We start from the raw sequence: 22267 nt of genomic DNA, 5'->3' as shown, positions 1-22267 counted from the left end.
TTACTACCCCATTCAACACACTCAACACACTCCCAAATATATTATGCGCAGAAACGACGTCTCATCGCCACTTCTATACTCCAACGAGACATCTCACTTGGCTGAATGACAAACAGGACATCCTCCCTGCATCTTGTCGCGCAGTAATCTCGCCTTCATCACCTTCATGCCCACCAGGTAGCGGCCACTTGCCTGGCTATCGCCGCCAATGTCAATGTCCACCTTCCCACCGCCATGCATCATCTCCATCAGGTGGCTGACGTGGTAGACGTGGCCGCACGCGTAGCCCACCAGCGTTTCCATCTCGTACTCGGTAAATGCCTCCCCGCAGCCGACGCAATGACCTGGCTTGGGGATCTTGGGCGGCTTGTCCCCCTTTGTAGCACCTGGCTGGCTTTCGCCGTCGCTCGGTTTCTGGTTGGCCTTGGGCTTGTTTACTGGTAACGCGGCTGGCTCGAATTTCACACCACGGCGCTGTCCGGCGCGCAGCTCTCTTTGCTTCAGTCCCACTTCGCTACGCATGACTGTTGCTGCCCCGGAGCTAATGCTGTGCTGAAGCTCGTGCTCCTTCATCATGTGTGTGAGACCCTCTCTGAGCCCTTCAATCTCCAGCCCCTCGGGGATGCGTCTTACTAGCGTAATGGGGTTGATTGCTGTGCCGACTTGCTCAAGAAGGGCTCGGATGAAGCTTGGTTTGTCCATACTATAATCAAGCAAGTCATTCCACAGATCCGGATCGTCCTGCTCTTTGACAAATTCGATTGCCTTCTCTACATTGCGTAGTCGGTCGATGATGAGATATAGGGCGCGCTTCATCTGTCCTGTTTTCGAGTATAGAAATACCAGCTCGTCGTAGTACTTGTGCTGCTCGCATTCCTCGACAGCCTGTTACTTGTTAGTCGGCTGTGGCTTGGTAAAAACATAGGCTGCTTACCTTGTCAAATGTGTACGCCGTCGAAGTCTTCAAAAAGTCCATCAGGAGGCTTCTTTCGTACGTGGCGAAGAGTGTGACGACCAGATCAGCAAAGTCGTCTACTAGAGCCCGGCTTTCCAGGACCAAGTGGTCGCGGTTCTCCCCACCATGTTCCTTCACACCGTCTCCGTGCCATAGCCCGCGGAGATAGAAGAACAGATACAGACGGAGTTTCTTCGCTTGAAGCTGCTCTACAACTTGCCTGGGGCCAACCAAACCATGTTGTGCCTCATCCACGAGCAGTGTAATTGCATCTGACGTTGCGTTGGCCAAATCCTTCTTCGTCATTCGGTCGACACCACCGGCAGGAACACGCAGGCTGATAAAGCCCGGGATGTCGTCGGCCACGGCTTCTGCGAGATGATTGTCTCTAATAAGACGAAACACAGAATCTGCGTCTTGGAGCTTAATGTAGCACTTGAGAGCCTCACGCTGACGCCCTCCAGTTTCATACAGTCTGGCGAGACCCTGATGAACGATGCGCCAATCTCGACCTTTCTCGCCACCGTCAATACTATCCTGACGTACGTCTCTGAACTTGAGCTGGTTCTCGAGTGCTGTTGTTACTGCCTTGATGTCGAACAGCTCCGGGGACCACAGGTCGAGCAGGTCTCGGAACCGGGGCTTGTCGTTGTGAATATAGTGACCGAGGACAACTTCGTACACGGTGGTTGGAATGGGCGGACGCATCGGAGCCGAGGGAATATAGTTTGTGATCTCGTCAAACTTCTTCGCCCCGGCAAACGTCCACACCCACTTCTCCCAGCGATCAGGAGAATGCAAAACCCTGCTGCAAACTTCCGCTGCCACATCCCATTGTCCGTCATCGATTAGCTCCTTGACCCAAAGCTCCCCTATCCGCTGCTTCTCCTTCTCCACTGCACTTGAAGCGCTTTTTGAAATAGAGTCTGCGACAGATTCATCCTCGAATAGCTCAGCAAGACTTTGCCCAGGTGCAGGCGTTGACACAAAATCACCTGCCTTGTCTGCTAATATTTCCGGATTCTCATCCAAAAGTTCCCATGCTCTGCTGTACTGCTCGTGCTCCAACAGCCATGCAAGATGGTCACTAAGATCTCTTTTGGTTGCCAGTATGCAGTCATAAGGGCTATGAACAAAGATTTTGGCCCCTGGCTTGCTCAAACTGGGATGCACTGGAAGCGGCCCTGGTCTGGCCAGCCCGCCACGTATTGTTCCACTGGTGCTGGCTGTTCTAGAGCCGGGAGCAAAATCATCTCCACTGTCCCTGCTTCGAATACTGGCCCCGGAGCTGAAAAGAGCCCTTGGGTTAATCGCGGCGTTCCACATCTCGCTCCCGAGTCCGGCGATAGTCTCCAATGCTCCTTTGGATGCTACTACGCTCGCTGCGCTGCGAGCAGGCAAGACGCCGAGGTGATAATCGGCCGAGAGAAGACGCTCGTAGCGGCTCACAACAAGCTCCTCCTTGTCAACCTCCGCTTGCGACACAAGATCAATGAGACGGAGCTCTGGCGGTAGGTTGTTTTGACGCTTCCTGACTCCGCCTGAAGGCTCACTCTTTGCAGAGCTTGTAGATCCTTGGTGGCGATGACGCTGAGCAGCCCCCTTCCCTTCTTCTTCATCTTCACCGTCTTCCGGCGGAGAGAATGCAAGGACAAGGAGGAGATTCGACGTGTAAAGCGAGATACCGGAAATTATACAGTCAATGCGCAGGCTGAGCGTGCCAGTTAGTTCAAGTCGTGGCGTAAATGGCTTGCCCGACACTTACATTTTGGCAATTTCGGCGCGACCAACGGCCTTATTTCCAGCGCTTTTCGTTGCAGAGCCGTCTGGATGGACATTGATAATCCATATCATTGCCCCCCACCCAACAAGTAAGCGCTCCATCGCAGGTTTTTGTACGCCGGATTGACCCTTTAATCTGTCTGCAGCTGGAGGCGCAGATACGCTGTCCTGTTGAGGATCAATGGCCTCATCGCTTTCAATTGCCTTTTCGTCAATCCATTCAGCACGGCCTTTCCAGACGCTGGCCATGGTGTCCCATTCTTCAGTTTGCGGCCTATCGATATGCCCTACGCGTTTCCAAGCGTCGTCACTCTCGGCGTTTTCGTGGTGCAACTTGGAGCGCATGATTTTGATTCCTTGCTCGTTCAGCCAGACGACATACTTTCCAGATAGAGACCATTTAATGGTATTGATTGTGCCCTCCCCTGAATGTAGGACTGTGTCTTTTCCAGTGTTGGATCCCAGGCCCATGCTTCCTAGCCAGCCTGATGCGGCCGCTGCTGCTGTCCCAATCGTGGTTGAAGTACTGCGACCTGGTCCACCCCCAGAGGTGAGAATGAGCTGACCAGCCAAGCCACCTGAGATGTAGGAACGGTCTGATTTGAACTCTGGCGACAATGCCACGCTCTGGACAGGACGACCAAAGTTTCGTAGTTGTACGTCCTTCATATCGATCAACGATTGTACGCAGACGTTGCCATCCATGGAAGAGGTCGCAATATGTATGTCGTTGGATGGAATCTTTGGTATCTGCACGGGTTCCCTGGATCGCTTTGAAACGGCAGCTGGGGAATTATCCTGGGATCTTGGCTGGCTCGTTTGATTCGCAGACGGTACTGGAATTGGCGATTGATCTGAAGGTAGAGGCGGAGGGTACGGGGATATTGATATAGATGTCACCGAGGCAGAGTGGGCGTGGTATACTCGGAGTGGTTGGAAGGTGGGGAGTTGGAGAACGTGCTTGGCCAGTTAGCTAGTTGCAGATGAGTTATGAAAAGCATGCGACTTACAATGTTGCCATTGTGTGTGCCAATGATCTGGAATCTGTTAGTTATGACACAAAATGACTGGGGGTTGAAATCTAACCATCTTATCGCCTGCGACAAGAAATGCGCTGGTCGCGTCACCGTTGCGGTAGACGGCGTTCAAATGTGGTGTAAGCCTCGATATTTTGAGCGACGGCTCCTCATCTTCGTCGTTTTCTGACTCTTCATCGTCATCGTCGCTTTCGTCGTCGTCGTCGTCGCCGTCCTCATTCTCGTCGTCTTTACCCTCCTCCTCTACCCGATCGCCGTCCTTGTCTTGCTCCCCGTCTTGGTTGTGCTTGATCGATTGTGCCACTCTGGCATCGACTTCGTCGACTGGATCATTGCTGTTCTTGCTAGTAGCCTCTGCTTCCACTTTGCTGTCGCTGACTTCAGGTGGTTCATTATGCGTGCGGTTGAGGGCTGTTTGGGTAGTTGCTTTATCTGGCGAGTTCACCTGGTCTAGATGGTGATCGGTTTGTTGAGGAGTTGCGACATGGTCCGGCTTGGTGTCGCTACCAAGCTCCTGAGCTTGGTCTGTCATGTTTCTGCTACAATAGGACCATAGTGGGGGGTCGGATGAAGGAGATCGCAATCGATTGTGCCACTGACGAGATGGCTTTGAGGGATGGGAGCTGTTGAGAAGCTTAGTCCGCAGGTGCCTAGACCCGTCGGATGGCAAGACGTCACGAGCTGTGGCACGGAGCCAGGTAGCCGGAGGTCGCGCCACAATGATCAGCCACAACAGACACAGCGCCACACTACCACTGTAAGCTCCCTGCCTACCCGCCAAACAGCCCACCAAGACGTTGTCACAAGTTGCTAGAGCTTCGCTTCAAAGCGCGTCTTCTACGCGGCTTCCGCTAAAGTTTTGCCGACGCCATACACTATCGGACCCGCCACCACAAACACAACAAGTCATGCCGGACTCATGATAGTAGGAATTCTTTTTCAGGAGAATCCGAACCTGCAGATTATAGTCCCGGATCCGCTACTGTCGATGGCGAGCACGCGTTATGGCTTCTGTCAAGTCTCTAGGGCTTCACCAGCCCTCAGGCCTGCACTACGCCATTGACGAGCAGCTATTGCCATCGAACCCGCCTGCAAACTCCTACAAATGGGATATTGTATCTGGAAGGAGCGAGAGCACAGACAAAAATGAGGACGAGCTGCTAATCACCAAAAATGCTGTTCTATGGTGTCGCGGCGGCATTCTCCGCAAGATCTTCAAATTCGACCTCGAGAAGGAATCTGTCACGAAAGCCCTCCTTGCATATTTCCCCGCCTCCGATGACGATAAAGTAGCCGCAAAGGCGCACCCACGAGAGACAACGACGAGCACGGCGCAGCGACTACAGCCTCGCATGGAGAAGGCCCTAGTCGTCTTTCTAAGCACCCAGGCGCACATCTACTTCCTGTCTGGAGCTAGCCATGTTGTCCATATGCCCTTTGAGGTCGAGACGGCCTTTGCCGGGCCATCGGGCGTTTTGATCCAAAGAAAACAAAGAACCGAGAACCTCAATTCGTCCACTCTAAGATTTCCACGTGTGATCCCCAATTCTTTCCTGTCCTCCCAATTGACAGAGGTCAATAACTCGCAGGCACAAGACTTCTCTGTACAGAGCCTAGGAAACCCGAAAGCCCTGAACTTGGGTTTGACCAATACCTTGGAAAGCATGTTCGATGGCCCAATGGGCCAAACCCAGTCTCACTGGCCGCGACTGGTTTCACTTTCTGATCCGCTGTTGGATGTCGGCCTCGTTGTCACGGAACCCGACGCGCAAAGTACAAGAGGACCTATTATGGGTTCCAGGAATACGGCCTTCCTTGATCCTGCCGAGGAGCTTCTTTATATCGAGCAGGTCGAATTGAGCGGAAGAGCGTTTCAACAAGCTGGCGAAAGCTTTATCATCGCCGTAACCCTCAATCGGGCAACGAACTGTTATAACGTTTGGCGTCTGAAGTACCTCGAGCATCAAGATCCCTTCATAAAACAACACAAGTCAAAGCCCACGGCCACAAATCTGGCTGCCCGGCGACGAAGTTCTATGGCACCGTCTTTCGCGGAATCCAATACACCGGCAAAGCCCAGCACGAGAGATAGCTTTGGCGCGCCGCTACCAGGTAAACGCCAACGCAAAAGCGAAAAGATTGACAAGCCGGTGGATCTTGTGTCGTCACTCGAGAAACAGGATAAAGATGGCTCGGCTATTACGAGGCGCAGCTCACGCCGATTAAGCTCTATGCTTGCGCGCGCAGACTTGTCAGCATCCCAAGAGCGATCTGTTTTCTCGGAACAACCATCAGCTGTCGGTAGCAAACCTTCACGGAAGCAAGAATCCCGCGCAGCGCCGAATCACCGCTCCAGCTCCAGTTTCAGCAAACAAGTCCGCCCAAGCCTAAGTAGTCTTCTGGAGGCACCGCTTGATATGGGACTTAACGAGGGATTCCTCAATATGGGCTTAGACGACCACGAACTCGACGGCCTTCAACATGATGTTCGATTTACCAAAATCTTTGACATTCCATCGGCAAAATCCAATGTGCACTATACAGTGCCTGCTGGTGATGCCCCGCAACATACCAAAGTGTTCGTACTGGCTGCCCCGGCCTATGCTCACGATGGCTATGATCGAAACCAGCTCTTGATTGGCATCCAGGACGTAGACGAAAAGCGTCTGGACATTATCACTATACAAATTGTCTTGCAACCGGCTGGGCGATCGACCCCCAGGCCCTCTTTCACCAGTCCTACGCCCAACAGCTTGTCCATTGCAACCGGTGAGATTCGAAGAGCTCAAAATGTAGTTGACTCTTGTAAATTGGTTGATGGTGATCAGTCCGTCATTCTGATATTATCCGAGTCTATGGACGGCCAACTTGAACTTTCCACGCAAGCTCCCTGGAGTGACCGCACCACGATATCGCCAGACCTCGTTTTTATTGACGACACCAGGCACTTGCAGTATCGTGGTCGAGTTGTTGATCGTGACGTGAAGCAGCGCAAGTCCGAGATTTTTGATCTCACAAATGGTAGCATTGTTGGCCTGCGCCATTCTCGACAACATGGTGTTGTTGATGTCGTCGATGTCGGCGGTCGGCTGCATCAAGTTAAAATCCAACTCGAGCCGACCTGCCCACAGGTGCGCCATGTCCTCAGCGTCTGCCGAAACATTCTACAAGACGCTCTTGGAGAGCGACTCCACGGCGGCTGGCTGCATATCGTGCAATGGTTGAGAGATCAAGACGAGTCCTTCGCCAGCATTGAATGGTCTGCTGTCACTATCCTCCTCTTCTCGTTGGTATTGAACCTCGGGCGTATTGAAGGCAAGCCTATTCAGACAACTCGCTTGCCAGTTCGGAAACGTCGACCCGCATCTGGTTCATTTGGATCTATCCGAGAATCCGACGATTGGAAGGCCCTCGAAAATGGCGAAACAGCAAGCTCATTGGGCTGTCCTGTGTGGATGATGAATCGAGGCTGGCAATGGGCGCTTGACTCTAGTCCCGAGAGCTGGAGCGCAAATACGGACCAGTTGTCGAATCCCAGATTTGCAGCGAAACACATTGCACTCGCACGAGAGTACATGGCATCACCTTTGGGGAATACAGCTTTCGGGCCCTCTGGATACATGCCCACTTCACTTCACCGTGAAGAAGGGAGCCGAAGGAAAGCCGTGTCTGACATTTTCATGGCGCTGCACCTCCTTCTTGAGGAAGAGCGGCTAGACATCATGACTTCAGAGTACGTCTCTCCCGGACGAACAGACCTGCGAGTTGTTTTGTGCCAAATCTCTCGTTGGCTGAAGTGGTACGGATTCGCAGCTATCTACGAACTGGGCATTCAGGAAGTCGTGGATGAAAAGTTCGATTCCGAACTGAACTTGATACCGCCAATCCCCGAGCCCGCTGTGAAGCCCAATGTTCTTGAATGGGTTCAAAATCGACTACTTACACAGCAAGGGAACTACCCTAGCCCTGTCGATATTTATTCCCAAAATGCTAATATGTCTGGCAAGGACAGCGGAGGTGACGGGAGATGGGATGTGATATTACCGCGCACGATGATGTTCAGAAGGTTTTTCAATGCGTTGGAAGTCAACCCTACAGCTACAGAAATGGTTGAAACCATGCAGGCCCAAGGTTTCACCAGCGCCATTCTCGAGAGCCTCCCTGAAGCTATCTTGGTCCCGCTACAGGACGCCATCGCACTGTGCCAACCTCACCCGCCTAAAGCCTGGCCTGATGACCTGCTGAAGTTGATCAAAAGAAGCGACATGAGTAGTCTGCTGTCCCCCAAGAAGGCAACTAATCGAACGCCTCCAAGCCTCTTGGTATGTGTCCAAAAAAGCCTCGCGTCACTGGTGCAAACTAACCAACCATGCAGACCCCTACCCATGCTGCGTCATGGGACTATCGACTTCTCTCTCACAGTGTAGAAGACGATGAACCCCCTGGCTACGATGAGGGCAGCGGAATAGAAAGACAAGCTGTAATCCGGGCACTGTTTAAAGAGGATAGACGTCTGAATGAGGCGCAGGACCTGCTTTCAACACACAAGTCTCGACATGTTCGACTGAATCCGGACCCAAATTGGCCAGAAAGCGAATACCTGGAGAAGCAGAAGGAGCTTGTCTCCAGAATCGCGACTGGTACGCTTGCTGTTCCAGCAGGAAGAGGACTACTGTATTACAGTCTACGCTTTCCGTTGATAACGCAAAAGCTTCACATTGGAGGGTTTAACCTCAATTGTATCGTGAGGCCAACCAACGTAACGGTTGGTGTAGACAAGTCTCTCTTCACAGAGGAGAAGGTTTGCTGGGGCTTCTTTCACCAGGGAGTTGCTGCCGGTTTGGCCATTTCTCCCGATGCCAAGGGCATCGATACATCCTGGATTCTCTACAACAAGCCCGGACAAGAGTTGAGTAACCGCCATGCTGGATTTCTGCTCGCACTTGGCCTCAATGGCCACCTCAAAGACGTTGCAAAGTGGGTTGCGTTCAAGTACCTGACGCCGAAGCACACCATGACTTCTATTGGATTGCTCTTGGGCCTTGCTGCTTCATATCTTGGAACGATGGACTCTCTGATTACTCGGCTGCTGTCGGTTCACGCCACGCGTATGCTACCACGTGGCGCTGCCGAGCTCAATTTGTCTCCTCTCACCCAGACAACGGGCATTATGGGCATTGGGTTGGTGTACTGCAACAGCCAGCATCGCCGCATGAGCGAGATCATGCTCTCGGAAATTGAACATGCAGAGGATGAGGAAGAAGATGAGCCGCTTCGAAGCGAATGCTATCGCCTTGCAGCTGGCTATGCGTTGGGGTTCATAAATCTCGGAAAAGGTAACGACTTGAAGGGGTTACATGACATGAAACTCACCGAAAAGCTCATCACGCATGCAACATCGACTAAGATAGTTGACATTGTCCATGTTCTTGACCGGGCAGCTGCTGGTGCTGTTATAGCCCTTGCTCTCATTTTCATGAAGACAGAAGATCAAATCGTCGCCCGCAAGGTTGACGTCCCGAGCTCGGTGCTTCAGTTCGACTATGTCCGACCTGACATTCTGCTGTTACGAACCGTTGCCAAGAACTTGATACTCTGGTCCAAGATTGAGCCTACGTTTGCCTGGATTCAGCGAAGCCTACCAGCACCTTACCGAGCCAGATACAGACTGCACGGCACCACGAAGCTGCGATCGACAGACTTGCCATTCTTCAGCATCATGGCAGGAATCTGCTTCTCCATTGCCCTGCGTTATTCTGGAAGTGCCTCCACCCGAGTCCGAGACCTTCTCCTGCATTATCTCGACGAGTTCATGCGCATCACCGCGATTCCCCGCACGCCTAGAGAGCATCCAGATGCCGCGCCGCTCTATGACGAAGAACTTGCTAGAGCCAATGCACGTATGTGCCAAGACATCTTGGCCGTGTCGTGCGCCATCGTCATGGCAGGAACAGGCGATGTCCCTGTGTTGCGCAGACTCCGCGCCCTCCACGGCCGAACGGACCTGGACACGCCATATGGATCTCACCTCGCGGCGCATCTGGCCATAGGAGCCTTGTTCTTGGGTTGTGGCACTGTCACCTTCGGTACAAGCAACATGGCCATTGCTGCGCTCCTGGTTGCTTTCTATCCCATATTCCCGACGAATGTTATGGATAATAGATCTCATCTGCAAGCATTCCGTCACTTTTGGGTTTTGGCGACAGAGCAGCGTTGTCTCGTGGCCAAGGATATTCTGACCGGCCAGCCAGTGTCTGTTCCGGTACAAATCAAGATGCGCCAAGATGTCTCCACGGAAGCACTCCTGCACCGCTCCACGCCATGCTTGCTACCGCCACTGGATCAGATATCCAGCTTGTCCACCAACTGCGGACCGCAATTTTGGGACATTGAGCTTGACTTTTCCGACGAGAAGCTGCGCGAGGCCTTTTCTAAAACACAGAGTCTGCACCTCCGACGGCGACCGCCGCGCGAGGGCAGTTTCCCTTCCACTCTTCGCGCCTTAGGTAAAGACGGCGACGGTAAGAACCCGCTGGAATGGCTGTTCAGCCTTGAAGGGCTAAAGGGCATCAGCTACGCTGAGAAGGCGGCCTTGCTTGAGAGCGGTGAGGATGACCCAGAGATCGGCTCCGCCGTGGATGCGCGTATGGAGCTTGAAAGAGGCATCCAGGAAGGCGGCGACCTGGAGCGCCTGGAGGGGGCCAGGCTGCTGTTCGAATGGGGTTCTGCGCGCGACAGGCTGCTGCGGAGCAGGAAGGGCTCGGATCCGAGCACGTCGCACGACAGCCAGAAGACAATCACCATGCGGACCAGGCAGCGGCACGGCGATGCTGATGAGGAGCTCGAGGAGGATGACGACGCGGTATGGTGGATGCGAGACAGCGACATTGAAGCGCTCAAGGGAAAAGTGTGGCTTGCAGCCAGAGAGGCTGAGTAGAGCCGGGGTGTTGACTGTGTTGTTTTGTTTACAGTGACATCCTGTATTCAGAAGTCTTTTGGTGGGATGAATTATGAAATGAGCCTATGAGATCGAAACGATTCCAGTATAGATAGACATCTTAAACGAGTGTTGCATGTATTATACACATTATATATCCAGAGAAGACTAGTAATCACCCTATCACGTGCATCAAATTGGAAACACCAAGTCCATGTTCAAACTTTTTTTGTATGTGTATCTTGTGCTAATCTGGGAGACGGAAAGACTCATGGATAAAAAACAACATGTTTCCCAGGTTAGCAGAATTGCCCCTCTATCGAAGCTTCTCCCAAAAGTCTAAATAGTTCAGCTCGCTGGAAGAGAGTCCTTTCATATGCTCCTCCCTCTGTCCATTTTCTCTCTCCCCCCTCCCTGTTTTTCGCTTTTCCCGAATAAACGCCATGCAATGCAAAACCGCATCACCATGGGGAAAAACGACGTGTGTGTGTGGTGGAACAAAACAGAGGCCCCCAGGGGGTGGCCAGCCTAAAAGCCCGCTCCGTTCAGACGGGGGACGGACCAACGTTTGCTGCCTTTTTGCTTTCCATGCGCGGTAGTGCCATAAAACCCCCCCTTACGTTATCTCTCTTCTTCGCCTCTGCGATGGAGACTGGAAGTTGACGTAGAGACTATGTTCATGTGAGACGGGAAAGGAGTCCTTGTGTGGAAATATTCGTGACAACTCATTACTTGTTTCGAAAACAGATGAACCAAAACAGAAAACCCAACAACACAGTCAACAACGAAAGCTCCGCCTTCTCTATTTCGAGACGGCGGCGTTGAGGACCTGCGTGCGGAAGAAGCCGCCCTTTGTCTTCTCAATGACCTGCTGGTAGACATTGTTGGGGGGGTGGTTCATGATGACGGTGCCGTCCTTGGAGTCGATCTTGGCGTCGAGGCGGGTCTCGCGGATGAGGTTGACGATCCACTTCTCGCCGTCGTCCGGGTCGAGGCCGAGCTTGGCGGAGAGGTCGCGGATGTTCATGCGCGAGAAGATCTTGCAGTAGCTCTCGCAGATGAGGTGGCGGGCGGCGTCGACGAAGGCGTCCGCCGACGAGGCGAGGAAGAAGTCGGCGCGGCAGACCTCCTCGGCGCGGCGGAGGGCGTCGCGGGCGGCGTCAAAGTCGTGCGCGATGTACAGAGCGGCGATGAACTGGGTGACGGGGTCGGCGTACTCGTAGGCCTCCTGGCGGACGTAGCGGACGACGTCCTTGAGCTGCTTCTGCTGGGTGCTGGTGCTGGGAGTGTTGGCGCGGGAGGAGCCGCCGCGGCCGCGCGAAGTGATGACGGCGGCGATGAGGTAGCGCAGGATCCAGGGGCAGGCGGTCTGGACGGTGTTGATGTAGGGGGCGGAGAAGAACATGTCGAGGACGGGCTCGCGCGCGGCGTCGTGGTTGAAGAGCGGGAAGAGCGCCCAGTGCAGGAGCATGGCGCGGTGGTCGAGCTGCGCGCGCGGGTTGCTGAAGAGCTTGGTGTCGATGCCCTCGCGCACGTTCTTGAGCTCGTCGACGGCCGAGTCCCAGTTGGCCGAGAGGATCTCGCACGCAAGCTTGCCCCACGTAGAGGCCGAGACCTTGTCGTTGTCGGTCGAGAGCACACGGAACTGGTAGAGCATGTCGGCGGCGGGGCCGTACTGGCCGCAGCGGAACTGGAACTGGCCAAAGTCGTAGAGGGCGTCGACCATCTCAAGGGTGACCTGAAAGGAGGGGGGGAGAGAGCCTGTTAGTGATGCTGTTCGTCTTTGTTTTCTTCTTCCCATTCTTGCCCTTCCCATCACTTCTCACGCGTTTCGTCGCTTCGCACTTACTCCGTGCTGGTTCTTGAGGAACTCCAAGTTGGCCACCTTGTCGCTGCGCAGCCCGTTGACGACATCATCCTGCGTCAGGAGGTCGGCAATGGTGGCTGTGGCCTGCTCGTATTTCTGCAGCTGGGCGACGACAGCCTCGCGCTTGCGGACGTATTCGGCCGGCGGCTCCTCGACGCCGTGGAGCTCGCAGTACATGTTGGCAACGTAGTCGGTCATGTTGGTGTCCTCAAGCAGCGCAATCTTGCCCGCCAGGATGCGGTTGAAGGCCTCCGTGTCGCCCTTCTCGTCGGCCTTGTCGCCCTCGAACTGGATCAGAGGGAAAAGCAGATGTCGGCTCAGGTGGGGCGCCAGCTTGGGCATGATGGACGTGCCGTCGGCGGCGACTGCGTTGAGTACGTCCTCCATGGTGGGTGGGTGTATATGTTGTGTATATATGATTGAGGAAAAAGGAAGGAAGCGGAAGTCGAGTTCCTTCAGGTCGTTGAGATCCGGCACCCTGGAGTTGTCGCGGAGGGGGAGGGAATTGGCCGGGGGTGGGGGGTACCTGTGTCGAGACGAGAGGATGAAGGCGTCGCGAAAATTGCAAGGGCTTCCCAACGCACACGCACAAAGAGTCACGCACTTCCGCTGGAGGGGTAGATTTTTGGCGTCCTTCTAGTTAATTTTTCGCTAATCCATGGAAAAGTGTAAGTGTGGGGACAATCAGCCGATCTTTAGCCGCCATCCTGGGAAGCCATGTCATGTGATTTGTTTTCTTTTCTGCGCTGCCATTGGAGCTTCAGACGACGACGGCTCAATTGTCAAGGAAGAGAGCATCAACGACGAATTGCTTCGGATTGGCGCTTCAGATACAATATCTGCGTCGATACCACGAGTCTACCTTGCGAGGCGACCACTAAATCAACAAATCACACCTTCCCAGCGATCTCATCCACCATACGAGCGGGCCGACCCAACCCTCACCGTCGACGACCAACACCACCCGAGTCCCCTGGGCAGCATCACGACATCTTTGCCTTCTCAAATTTACCTCCTACACCGACACCATGAACTCCCGTCTATCACAATCCCTCCCCTGCGTCCGGGCCGTCCTCTCCCATGCCCTCTCCCCTCGACCTTTCGCGACCCCGTCGTCCACGCGGTCACTCCTCCCGCTCTCCCACAGCTACGCCACGGCCGCGACTGCCGCCGCCACCACCCGCGCCGCCGAGCAGCGCCGCGCACCGCGCTCCTTCGCCCGCCCCCCCACGCCGCCGCCCAGCAAGACGCCCGAGGAGCAGTCGCGCGCGCGGGGGTACCTCGTGCAGCGCACCGCGTCCGCCCAGCTGCCCGTGTACCGCGCGCTCAAGTCGGGCGGCACGCGCGAGGTCATCCTAGTCAAGAAGGTCCACGGCGACCGCCGCCGGCTCGTCGAGGACATCAAGGCAGACCTGGCCGTCGCCGCGGACAGGATCCGCGTCAACCCGACCACCCAGCACGTCGAGTTACAGGTGAGAGAAGAGAAGAACATCCCCGCGCGCTTCTGAGACGCTCATGTGGCCGTGCTCCGTCTAACATCCTGATTACAGGGCAACTACCTTGGCCAGACACAAAAATGGCTGCTCGACAATGGTTTTTAAACCCCAAGGAGCCCGATCACGAAAGACAACGTGTTGTCCCGTGCTTCATGTATCATACACCGTTTAGTTTCACAGAAATAGCATCAGCGTAGACAGCTCGGATAATTGTACAATTACATTCAACAATTGTTTGCTCTTTTTGCTCAAGCTATGTCAACCAGACGTATGGTATAGGTATATATCTAGCGCCTGCTGCTCCTTTGTACAGCGACGTCTAGTCCCAAGCTCTTCTACCCAGCCAACCAACATTCTCCCGTCGTCTTCTTTTGTGAAGGGCGCATCTTCTTCGCCTCGCTGACCGAAAAATCATAACCATGCTATGCTTGGCAACGCAATTTGGCCTGCGAAATGAACAATGATGGTGAATGGAACAAGGCCGAAAGAAAATGCCAAAAGAGACCACAAATACAAAAAATGATAACCAAATACAAATATCAAACCCCACGGCTGCCGTTATCCCATGACGCGTGCACGCACCTCCAAACTCCCAGCTGATCAAGTGTCCCAACGGCGAAAGCTCTCTTCGGGCTATCGCGGCTATAAAAGGCAAGTAATTATACAACCATGTGCAGTCCGTCTACCGCGCCATGTTAACGACGGACGATAGTTGCTGCAGCATGCCGTCCTTCGTCCATTCTGCCGACGTAAATGACAGCGCCTCCATGAGCACTTGCGAGGACGGCAAAGCGCTCTTTGGTAACGACATGCTCGGCTCGCCGGGATCCCGAGCCTTCTCCGCCAGCCTTCTTAATAATGTTACAGCCACAACAACAATGTACACAAGCTCGAGGTCTCTGCCCCTAGGACCACGCGCCGCTTGGCGCTCAAAGACATGGCTCAACTCGCGCACAAGCTTTGTCAGATTCTGTGCCAGACCTTCTCCAGATGACAGCCATGCTTTCGCGATGCCGCTTTCAAAGCCAGGAGCAAGGGACGCCAGAATCTCTGCAGCCAAAAGACCCTGCATAAGGAACGGTTTGCGCACCTCAATGAGCGACGGGTAGTTGAGCTGTCGCACGCTCTCTATTGACTTGTCTGGTAATGGCGAGATGGCGAGCGCAAACGTTCGAGTCAGAGTATCATTACTCGAGCTCTGTCCAGAATCGAGACCGAAAATGGCCTTGTAGAATCCGCGATTCGGCTCGTCGCGTGCAAGCAACTTGGCAAGGGAGTCCACGGCATGTGGAAGGTAAGGCTGCACACTCGGCTCATATGGGGTGAAGAACAATGAACCGGCAACGACAGTCGGAGCTGGCGAGGGCGCAAATGCAAGCAGGAAGTTGAGCAAGCAGAGCGCCTGTTCACGGCCCGGCAATTCAATAGCCGCGGAAATGTTGGACAAGAGAACCACAACATCCTTCATGAAATCCAGCGTGTTGGTATGAGATCGGAGCAACATGGTCCGGGTACCGAGATAACGAATGACCGAGCACAGGAACTTGATCACCATCTCGTCTGCTAGAACAGCGTGGTTCTCGTTTTGCTCTCCTGGGAACGACACGTTGCGAAGAATTGTCGTGACGCAAATCAGTTTATCAACAGCACGGTCAAGGTCATACTCCACAGTGCCGTACGCCGGGCAATGTCGTACAGCAAGCCTGTCTATGCGACAGGCACGGACTACGTCCTCGTATGATGTCAGAGAGATTTCGTCCGCAACTTCCACGGTATGTTCGACAAGCATATCGAGTTGCTCTTCGGCACAATCGATGAGCGCATCCACCAAGTCGTCGCAATAGCGCAGCTGCAGGAAGTGTGCTTGGTTGGGCGAGTTGGATAATGTAGCCAGTGTGTCCAAAGCGAGGCGCACTTCGCTATGCATTCCACATTGCAAACTCCTAGTGAGGGAGGCGATGTCAATGTTGCCCAGTTCGTTGATTGTAGGGGCTGTCGGCATCCAGCGCTCCAGCTCCGTACCCAGTATGTTGGCAGCGTGCAGGTCAACGCCACCAAAAGTGGCCAACTCGCGGGCACAAGGGCTGTAGTCGTCCGACTTTTGCATCATGGGTGGAGCGCGAACTTCAGTGGCAGGAGGCGCAGGACGGCCCTCATGATGGCTAATGTGCATGCTTGGTTGTCGGTGGTGGGCAGGTGGCTGCAAAGACGGGTCACCAGGAGTATTTGGGTCAACACTCTTAGAAAGGCTGTTCCGTTGGTGGCCCATCATCATACCCGGTTGCTGTGGCTGAGGCGTCGCAAATCCATTGACCGGCGCTTGGCCAGGTTTGATCGGAGTTTGCTGCTGCTGGTGTTGGTGTTGCTGGTGTTGCTGGTGTTGCTGTTGTTGCTGCTGCTGCTGCATATGCTGCTGCATCTGTTGTTGCATCTGTTGTTGCTGCTGTTGCTGCATCTGTTGTTGCTGCTGTTGCTGTAGATGGTGTTGTTGCTGATGATGCAGCTGCTGTTGCTGAGGATGTTGCTGCATTTGCTGTTGCATTTGCTGTTGCATTTGCTGCTGCATTTGGGCTTGTCCGGGATTCATCTGGCCGGGGGTCATCTGGCCTTGAGCCATCTGGCCCTGAGCCATCTGGCCCTGAGCCATCTGGCCCTGAGGCATTTGACCAGGCGTCATCTGTTGCGGCGTCTGCTGGCCGGGTTGCATTTGCTTAGGGGTGCCCTGGTTTGCCATGTTGGGAGTTTGTCCCATCATCCTAGTCTTTTGCTGCGCGATCCAGGCCTCTTCAAACTTTTGTAGGTTTCGTTCGTATACTTGTCTCAAAGCCGTGACAACGTTGGGAATCTGGGGAGGAAGGCCAAGATGTTGCGCAATGTGAGCCCAGCCATTAGCAGCAGTCACAGACTTTATTCCTCCCTTACTGGATACAAGTTGGAACAGCATCATGAGGTTGATAGTACGCTCGGCAACGACGGGTGTAGGCTCGAAAGGGAGACCTTTGGCGGTCATAAAATGGCTCAGGTTCTTCATGAATTGCTCGGGGTTCATTCCGCCCATTGGTCGCTGCTGAGGCCTCATGCCGCCTTGAGCCATCTGCCCGTTAGGCATGGCTGCCATCTGGGGCTTCTGCATTATGCCGCGGCCCATACCTTGGGCCTGCAGCTGGGCTTGCATCTGCATGTTGCCTTGAAGTTGCTGTTGAAGGCGCATTTGATAGGCGGCCATCTTTTGCTGCTCGGACATGCCTTGCAGACCTTGACTGCTTTGCCGTTGCTGCCCTTGTTGCCCCGGCGCTTGCTGCCCCTGTCCTTGTTGTTGTTGTTGTTGTTGTTGTTGTTGTTGTTGTTGCTGCTGCTGCTGCTGCTGCATTTGCGCATACATGTTGGCTTGCATCGGATTCATACCCTGAGGCATTTGGGCCATGTGTTGCTGCATCATCTGGTTCGTGCCCATCGCGTTAGGATTGGGCGAAGGACGAGGATTCGACGGGGATGGCGCGAAATTGGGATTGTAGCCTTGAGGTGCATTCTGCATGAATTGATTCGGCTGCGGCGTACCGTGCTCGGATGGGGCGGGTGATGCTTGCGATGCGAACTGCTGCTGCTGTGGCGGGCCGGGAGAGAAGGGATGAGGAGACGCGGTAGCGACCCTCTGAGGGACGCTGCCTGGGCGCATTTGGTTGCCCATGATGGGGGATGGTGTGGCATTGGCAGACCCATTTGCCTGTAGATGGGGGAATTGGCCAGGAGTCTGCTGAGGCATAGCGCCGCCCTGCTGCATGCCGGGAAAGTTTTGCTGTTGAGGTGTCTCGGAGCGCGATGGCGGTAGCATGCCTTGCATCTGGCCAGGTGAGCCGGTGACGCTATCTTCGCGCGGTCTAGGGCGCTTGGATGGGATGACGGAATTTGTTTGATAGGCGGGATTCTGCTGGAAGGCGGAGGGGGATGCGTGGCGCATAGGGCCATTCTGTTGCTGCATGGCGGCCATTTGTTGCTGAGGGGGTTGTTGCTGTTGAGGCGGCTGGAGCGGCTGCTGCTGTTGAGGTTGCTGCTGGTTGGCGAACTGAGCAGGATTGAATTGGGCCGGACTGGCCATGAAGGCGGAAGGATCCATCATGCCCGTGGCAGCGTTGGGGTCGTTCATGTGTGGGAAGCCGTTGCCATTGTGGTTCGGGACAGGGTCGTTCATCCACGCGCTCATGGCGTCAGGGCCGACGGGCTGCGCAAAACAAAGTCAGCAATCAAGGGATGGAAAAACGAGGACCCATTGAAGGGCGCAAGGCTGGATGGAGATGGGGCCGGTCGCACGGCACGGAGGGTGGTGATGGACAGCGTCGAGTCGCGTCGCGGGTTGGCGGAGGAAATGAGCAGGTGTCAGGGTGGGAAAATGGGCAGACAGGCGGAGAGGGAGAATGCAGGCGCAGCAAGCACCAGCAAGGCCAATCAATGGGGGGGTGAATTTTTGGTGGGTAAATTGGGGGGGGGGGTTGGCCACTGGGAGAACCTCGCAGGGAAGAGTGACTGGCTGAATGCTGGCAATGGCAAGTTGATGATCAGCGAAGACACTCGCTGGACAAAGCCAGTTTCGTCGCCTGGGGGTCTGCTGGCGCCGTTGTGCCATGGGCATGAAAGGGGAGGGAAGAATAAAGTACCCGGGTACTTGAGAAGACGGCCAAGAATCCACATAAATGAAAGTATCGTATACTCACAGAGGTACCAACTATGGTTGGGAAGGAGGTGTCCAGTTACAGCGCTCTGCAAGGACGGACAGTGAGGGCGCCACTGTGAAGGGCGCTTTGACGGTGGAGGCGCAAAATGACTGTCGCGAAAACAGGACGCGGCCCTTACCAGGGGGTCTCGGTCTATTGCTGGGCACTGTTGGCCCGTACCTGTTCGTATAATAAACGAAGGGCGAGAACGAAAAGAGGTCAGAGTGGGTGTAACTTGAACCCTGGGGCGCTTGCGCTGCTGGCTGGTCCGGATGCAGGCCGCAGACTGAAAATTTGCGACGCTGTCGCAGGTTGCCCACAACGCTTTGCGATCAAGGCACCACTGCCGCGACAATCCGGCGTCAGGGGACCGAAAAAATACGCGCAGGATATCGAAAATAAGCACACGAGACAAAGTCTACCCACAAGAAAGCGGCGCCGATGTGGTGGCAGCGTGGGCAGCGAGATGAATGGCAAGGCTAACGCGCGTTGAGGTGGATGTCAGCGATTGTTGCTGGCCACGGCTTTGTCTTGCAGTTTCACCGCGAAACGTAAGGCCTGGGAAGAGAAGGGGGCTGGCTGGCTGGCTCGGCCACAGTCGCTTTTCGCTGAGTGCAGTGACCAGCCCAATAAGGTATAGCGCGGTGGCATGTGGCTCCTGTTAGGGAGGCTACCACCAATCACAACACCGAATCGTGACATGTTAGCTGGCGGCAAACAGCTGTTAGCAAAGCGTTGGAGACTGGTGCGATCTATTAACACATCACAGGTTAGCACAAACAGCACGTCCTTCGATGCCAGTTCTCGCTGACAGAGATGCGCAAGAGCACACGACGCAGCACTGCCTTCCGATTGCCGCAACGTCTGACCACCCGAGAGGAAGGAGAAAATAAAGGCTTACCCACATTCTCATCCTCTGCAGGAAAAAGGATCGAGATAGACCCAGCCAACCAAAAAAAAAAAAAAAGGACCAAATGCGGTGGGTGGTGGTGGGACGGACGCCGCCAGGCCTAGTTGCATCATACCAGCTAACCGGCTGGCGCCAAGATCGCGAATTGCTGAAACGTTGCCAAAGGGGGCAATGAAGCCTTCTGTCAAAGAATATCCAGCTCGTTTGAACGTTCGAACCCCAAAGTGCAAGTCTTTGGCAATCCGTCTCGCCGCCAACTGTCCCCACGCAACTGACCCCGTTGGACCCTGCGGATGGAAATGACAGTAACGGGCGCCAATGCAGTCTTGTCGAAAGAGCGCCCCGCCTCCGCCGTAATCAGGCATGATGTGGTGCGAGACGGCATTTTTCTTTTTCTTTTTCTTCCCTAATAATTGGATGGTAAAGTTAAAACTCGGACCCCCAGGATGCGAATCGGCTGTGCGACAGGCTCGCCGCACGCATGGCCCTTACCGTCTCGTATCACACAGGACAGGGCCCATGGGAAGTGCAACCCGGCCGCCCGTGGAATGGACCAGCTTTTGTGACACTTTCGTATATTGGGCACGAGTCTCCGTGAAATTGCTGCCCGTAATAGTAGACAAATAGATTGAAGTGATTCTTGCCTCATCTTGCCGAATGGCTGGGCTTGGGTGGCAGTGACACACTCCACTCAAATCGACCATCCATGGTGGTGGGCTGCGCGCCCCTGGTATGCACGCCTCGTGGCGGCCAGCGCAGTAGCGTAATGTAAAAAGGTAAGGTAAGGTAGCGCCAATGTTCGGATACTCGCGCGGGCACCCCGGCCCTTTGATGATTTCGTCGCTGGGCAGCACCAGCACCTGGGATCGCGGGCGGCGGTGATTGAGTCGAGGGTGAGGATTTTTCCACGTTTTCGCCCGTGTTTTTCGTCAGGAAATGCCAGCGGGCAGCATGCTGTTGCTGTCCCGCCAGCCGCTGGCCGCTGGTGACCAGTCCATGGGCAAACGGACGTGTTGTGGATATAAGTCGACAGCAAAGGTCAGCAGCGTTCGAATGGCAGCGCTCGAAAGACGCCGCACCTGCAGAATTCCAACGACAAAGAAGCGACGAGGGAGAAGAAAGAAACCATCCAAAGAAGAACAAGAGATGTGGGAGGAAAACCGGAAGAAGCTGGGAGGAACGGGGGGAGGGGGCAGTTAAAGTGAGCAACGCTGTCTGGCCCAGGTTTTGCTGGTGCTGGTGGTGCTGGTGGTGCTGGTGGTGCTGGTGGTGCTGGTGGTGCTGGCTGGCGCTGGCACAAACTGTGGCGACTTCAGTGGATGATAATGCCTGTGGATGGGAACTTAGGCGTCCTTTTCGGGGCGCTTCAGGCCCTGTGACGGCCGCCTTCAACTTTCCCTGACCACTCACCACAGCCACTGACAAGACACGCACACACACCTTAATCTGACAACTGCGGTAGGCAGAAACGCTTGGCGGGGAAATCATGATGCAATAATACCTCGAATTTCCAATACTACAGATCCATTCGGCCGGTATTCCAATCATCCCTTCCTCAATCATCCGGTTCCCCAAGCCTCAACCCAAAACTGCCCCAGCACATCACTACGGGAACTAGCGCAAGCGCTTCCGCACAAACAAACTGACCCAAGCCACCAGTCACCACACTTAACTATGTACCTTCACAATTGGTATTGTCACTATGAATTTACCATTCCTTCTCCATGCCAAACAGCGAGCCTTGAACTCCATCAATATTACTCCCATAATGACAGCCGGGACACTCTCCTTCTCAGCCCTGCCGTCTGCTCTCCCCCGCGTGTGGAGAGTGTGACACTGATTACCTAACTGACAGAACAGCCAGCTTCCCCAGAAGCAACCAGAGTCACCATGGCCCATGACGCACCAAATCAACCCAAAACAAAAAAAACAATTGCCTCGTTTCACGTCCTTCTGTTTTTCTTAATCGCCCGCCCTCGTCTCTCGTTGCCGAGCCCCTCTTTTCTGCGGTATCGGCGCTTCATGCTGTGTTGCCGTGAATGGTTTGCTGGCCAACGGCGTACAAGTACAACTCCTGCAGCACCAACGTTGGGCAATCCATACTCACGAAACCGCAAGACGAGTACAGATTTGTCCGATACGAGAAAAACAGGCAAGCATGCATATACTTGTGCTTCTTGAACACGTGATCAAAATTCCTCCCAATCCCTCCCAAATGCGCATATAAATCCTCGCCCGCTCCCATGTGGCTGTCGTCAATCTTTCCCTCCTGCATCCCCCCCAAACAGCAACGGCGATGACCCAACACCACCGCCCCAAACCCAATAAGACATCTTTTGTCATGGGGTCCTAGCAAATCTTTTGCCAAGCCGTTGTGGTTGAACAAAGGCGCCCGCGTCTCTGCCAGCAGCGGCATCGAGCAGCGCTGCGTCCTGTTCGATGCATTCCCCCCCCCTCGGCCGGCCTATGGCCGCCGACTGCGATGGGGATGCCGGCGCAAGACTGGCGTCCCGTTCGGCGTCGCGGAGCAGACCAGGGACCAGTACTCAATAAAGGGTCCCTGGCTGCGAATCA

At 54.6% G+C, this 22267-nt stretch overlaps 5 protein-coding genes across 5 annotated transcripts; 2 read left to right on the top strand and 3 right to left on the bottom strand.

The window, feature by feature from the left end:
* Nucleotides 1–93: 93 nt before the first annotated feature.
* Nucleotides 94–4306, bottom strand: ISF_00464 (Tetratricopeptide-like helical; the record flags this gene model as incomplete). Its single annotated transcript, XM_018844071.1, has 5 exons — nt 94–885; nt 935–2666; nt 2721–3697; nt 3748–3774; nt 3824–4306. The coding sequence occupies 5 exons, from the start codon at nt 4304–4306 to the stop codon at nt 94–96; spliced, it is 4011 nt and encodes a 1336-aa protein (XP_018708521.1).
* Nucleotides 4307–4778: 472 nt separating this feature from the next.
* Nucleotides 4779–10711, top strand: ISF_00463 (hypothetical protein; the record flags this gene model as incomplete). The annotated part of the gene is made up of 3 exons (XM_018844070.1): nt 4779–8096; nt 8150–8414; nt 8550–10711. 3 exons carry the CDS (start codon nt 4779–4781, stop codon nt 10709–10711), a joined length of 5745 nt encoding a protein of 1914 aa, XP_018708520.1.
* Nucleotides 10712–11513: 802 nt separating this feature from the next.
* On the bottom strand, nt 11514–12965 carry ISF_00462 (eukaryotic translation initiation factor 3 subunit 6; the record flags this gene model as incomplete). Its single annotated transcript, XM_018844069.1, has 2 exons — nt 11514–12449; nt 12561–12965. The coding sequence occupies 2 exons, from the start codon at nt 12963–12965 to the stop codon at nt 11514–11516; spliced, it is 1341 nt and encodes a 446-aa protein (XP_018708519.1).
* A 641-nt stretch (nt 12966–13606) lies between these two features.
* On the top strand, nt 13607–14179 carry ISF_00461 (ribosomal protein L49/IMG2; the record flags this gene model as incomplete). Its single annotated transcript, XM_018844068.1, has 2 exons — nt 13607–14050; nt 14129–14179. 2 exons carry the CDS (start codon nt 13607–13609, stop codon nt 14177–14179), a joined length of 495 nt encoding a protein of 164 aa, XP_018708518.1.
* A 577-nt stretch (nt 14180–14756) lies between these two features.
* ISF_00460 (ARID/BRIGHT DNA-binding domain protein) lies at nt 14757–18275 on the bottom strand (the record flags this gene model as incomplete). Its single annotated transcript, XM_018844067.1, has 1 exon — nt 14757–18275. The coding sequence occupies one exon, from the start codon at nt 18273–18275 to the stop codon at nt 14757–14759; it is 3519 nt and encodes a 1172-aa protein (XP_018708517.1).
* Between the last annotated feature and the right edge of the window lie 3992 nt (nt 18276–22267).

Source organism: Cordyceps fumosorosea (genome assembly GCF_001636725.1).
Source record: "Cordyceps fumosorosea ARSEF 2679 chromosome Unknown scaffold_1, whole genome shotgun sequence".
Classification (NCBI taxonomy): Eukaryota; Fungi; Ascomycota; class Sordariomycetes; order Hypocreales; family Cordycipitaceae; genus Cordyceps; species Cordyceps fumosorosea.
Note: the sequence above shows the minus strand (reverse complement) of the source record. Positions and strands in the feature narration are given on the sequence as shown.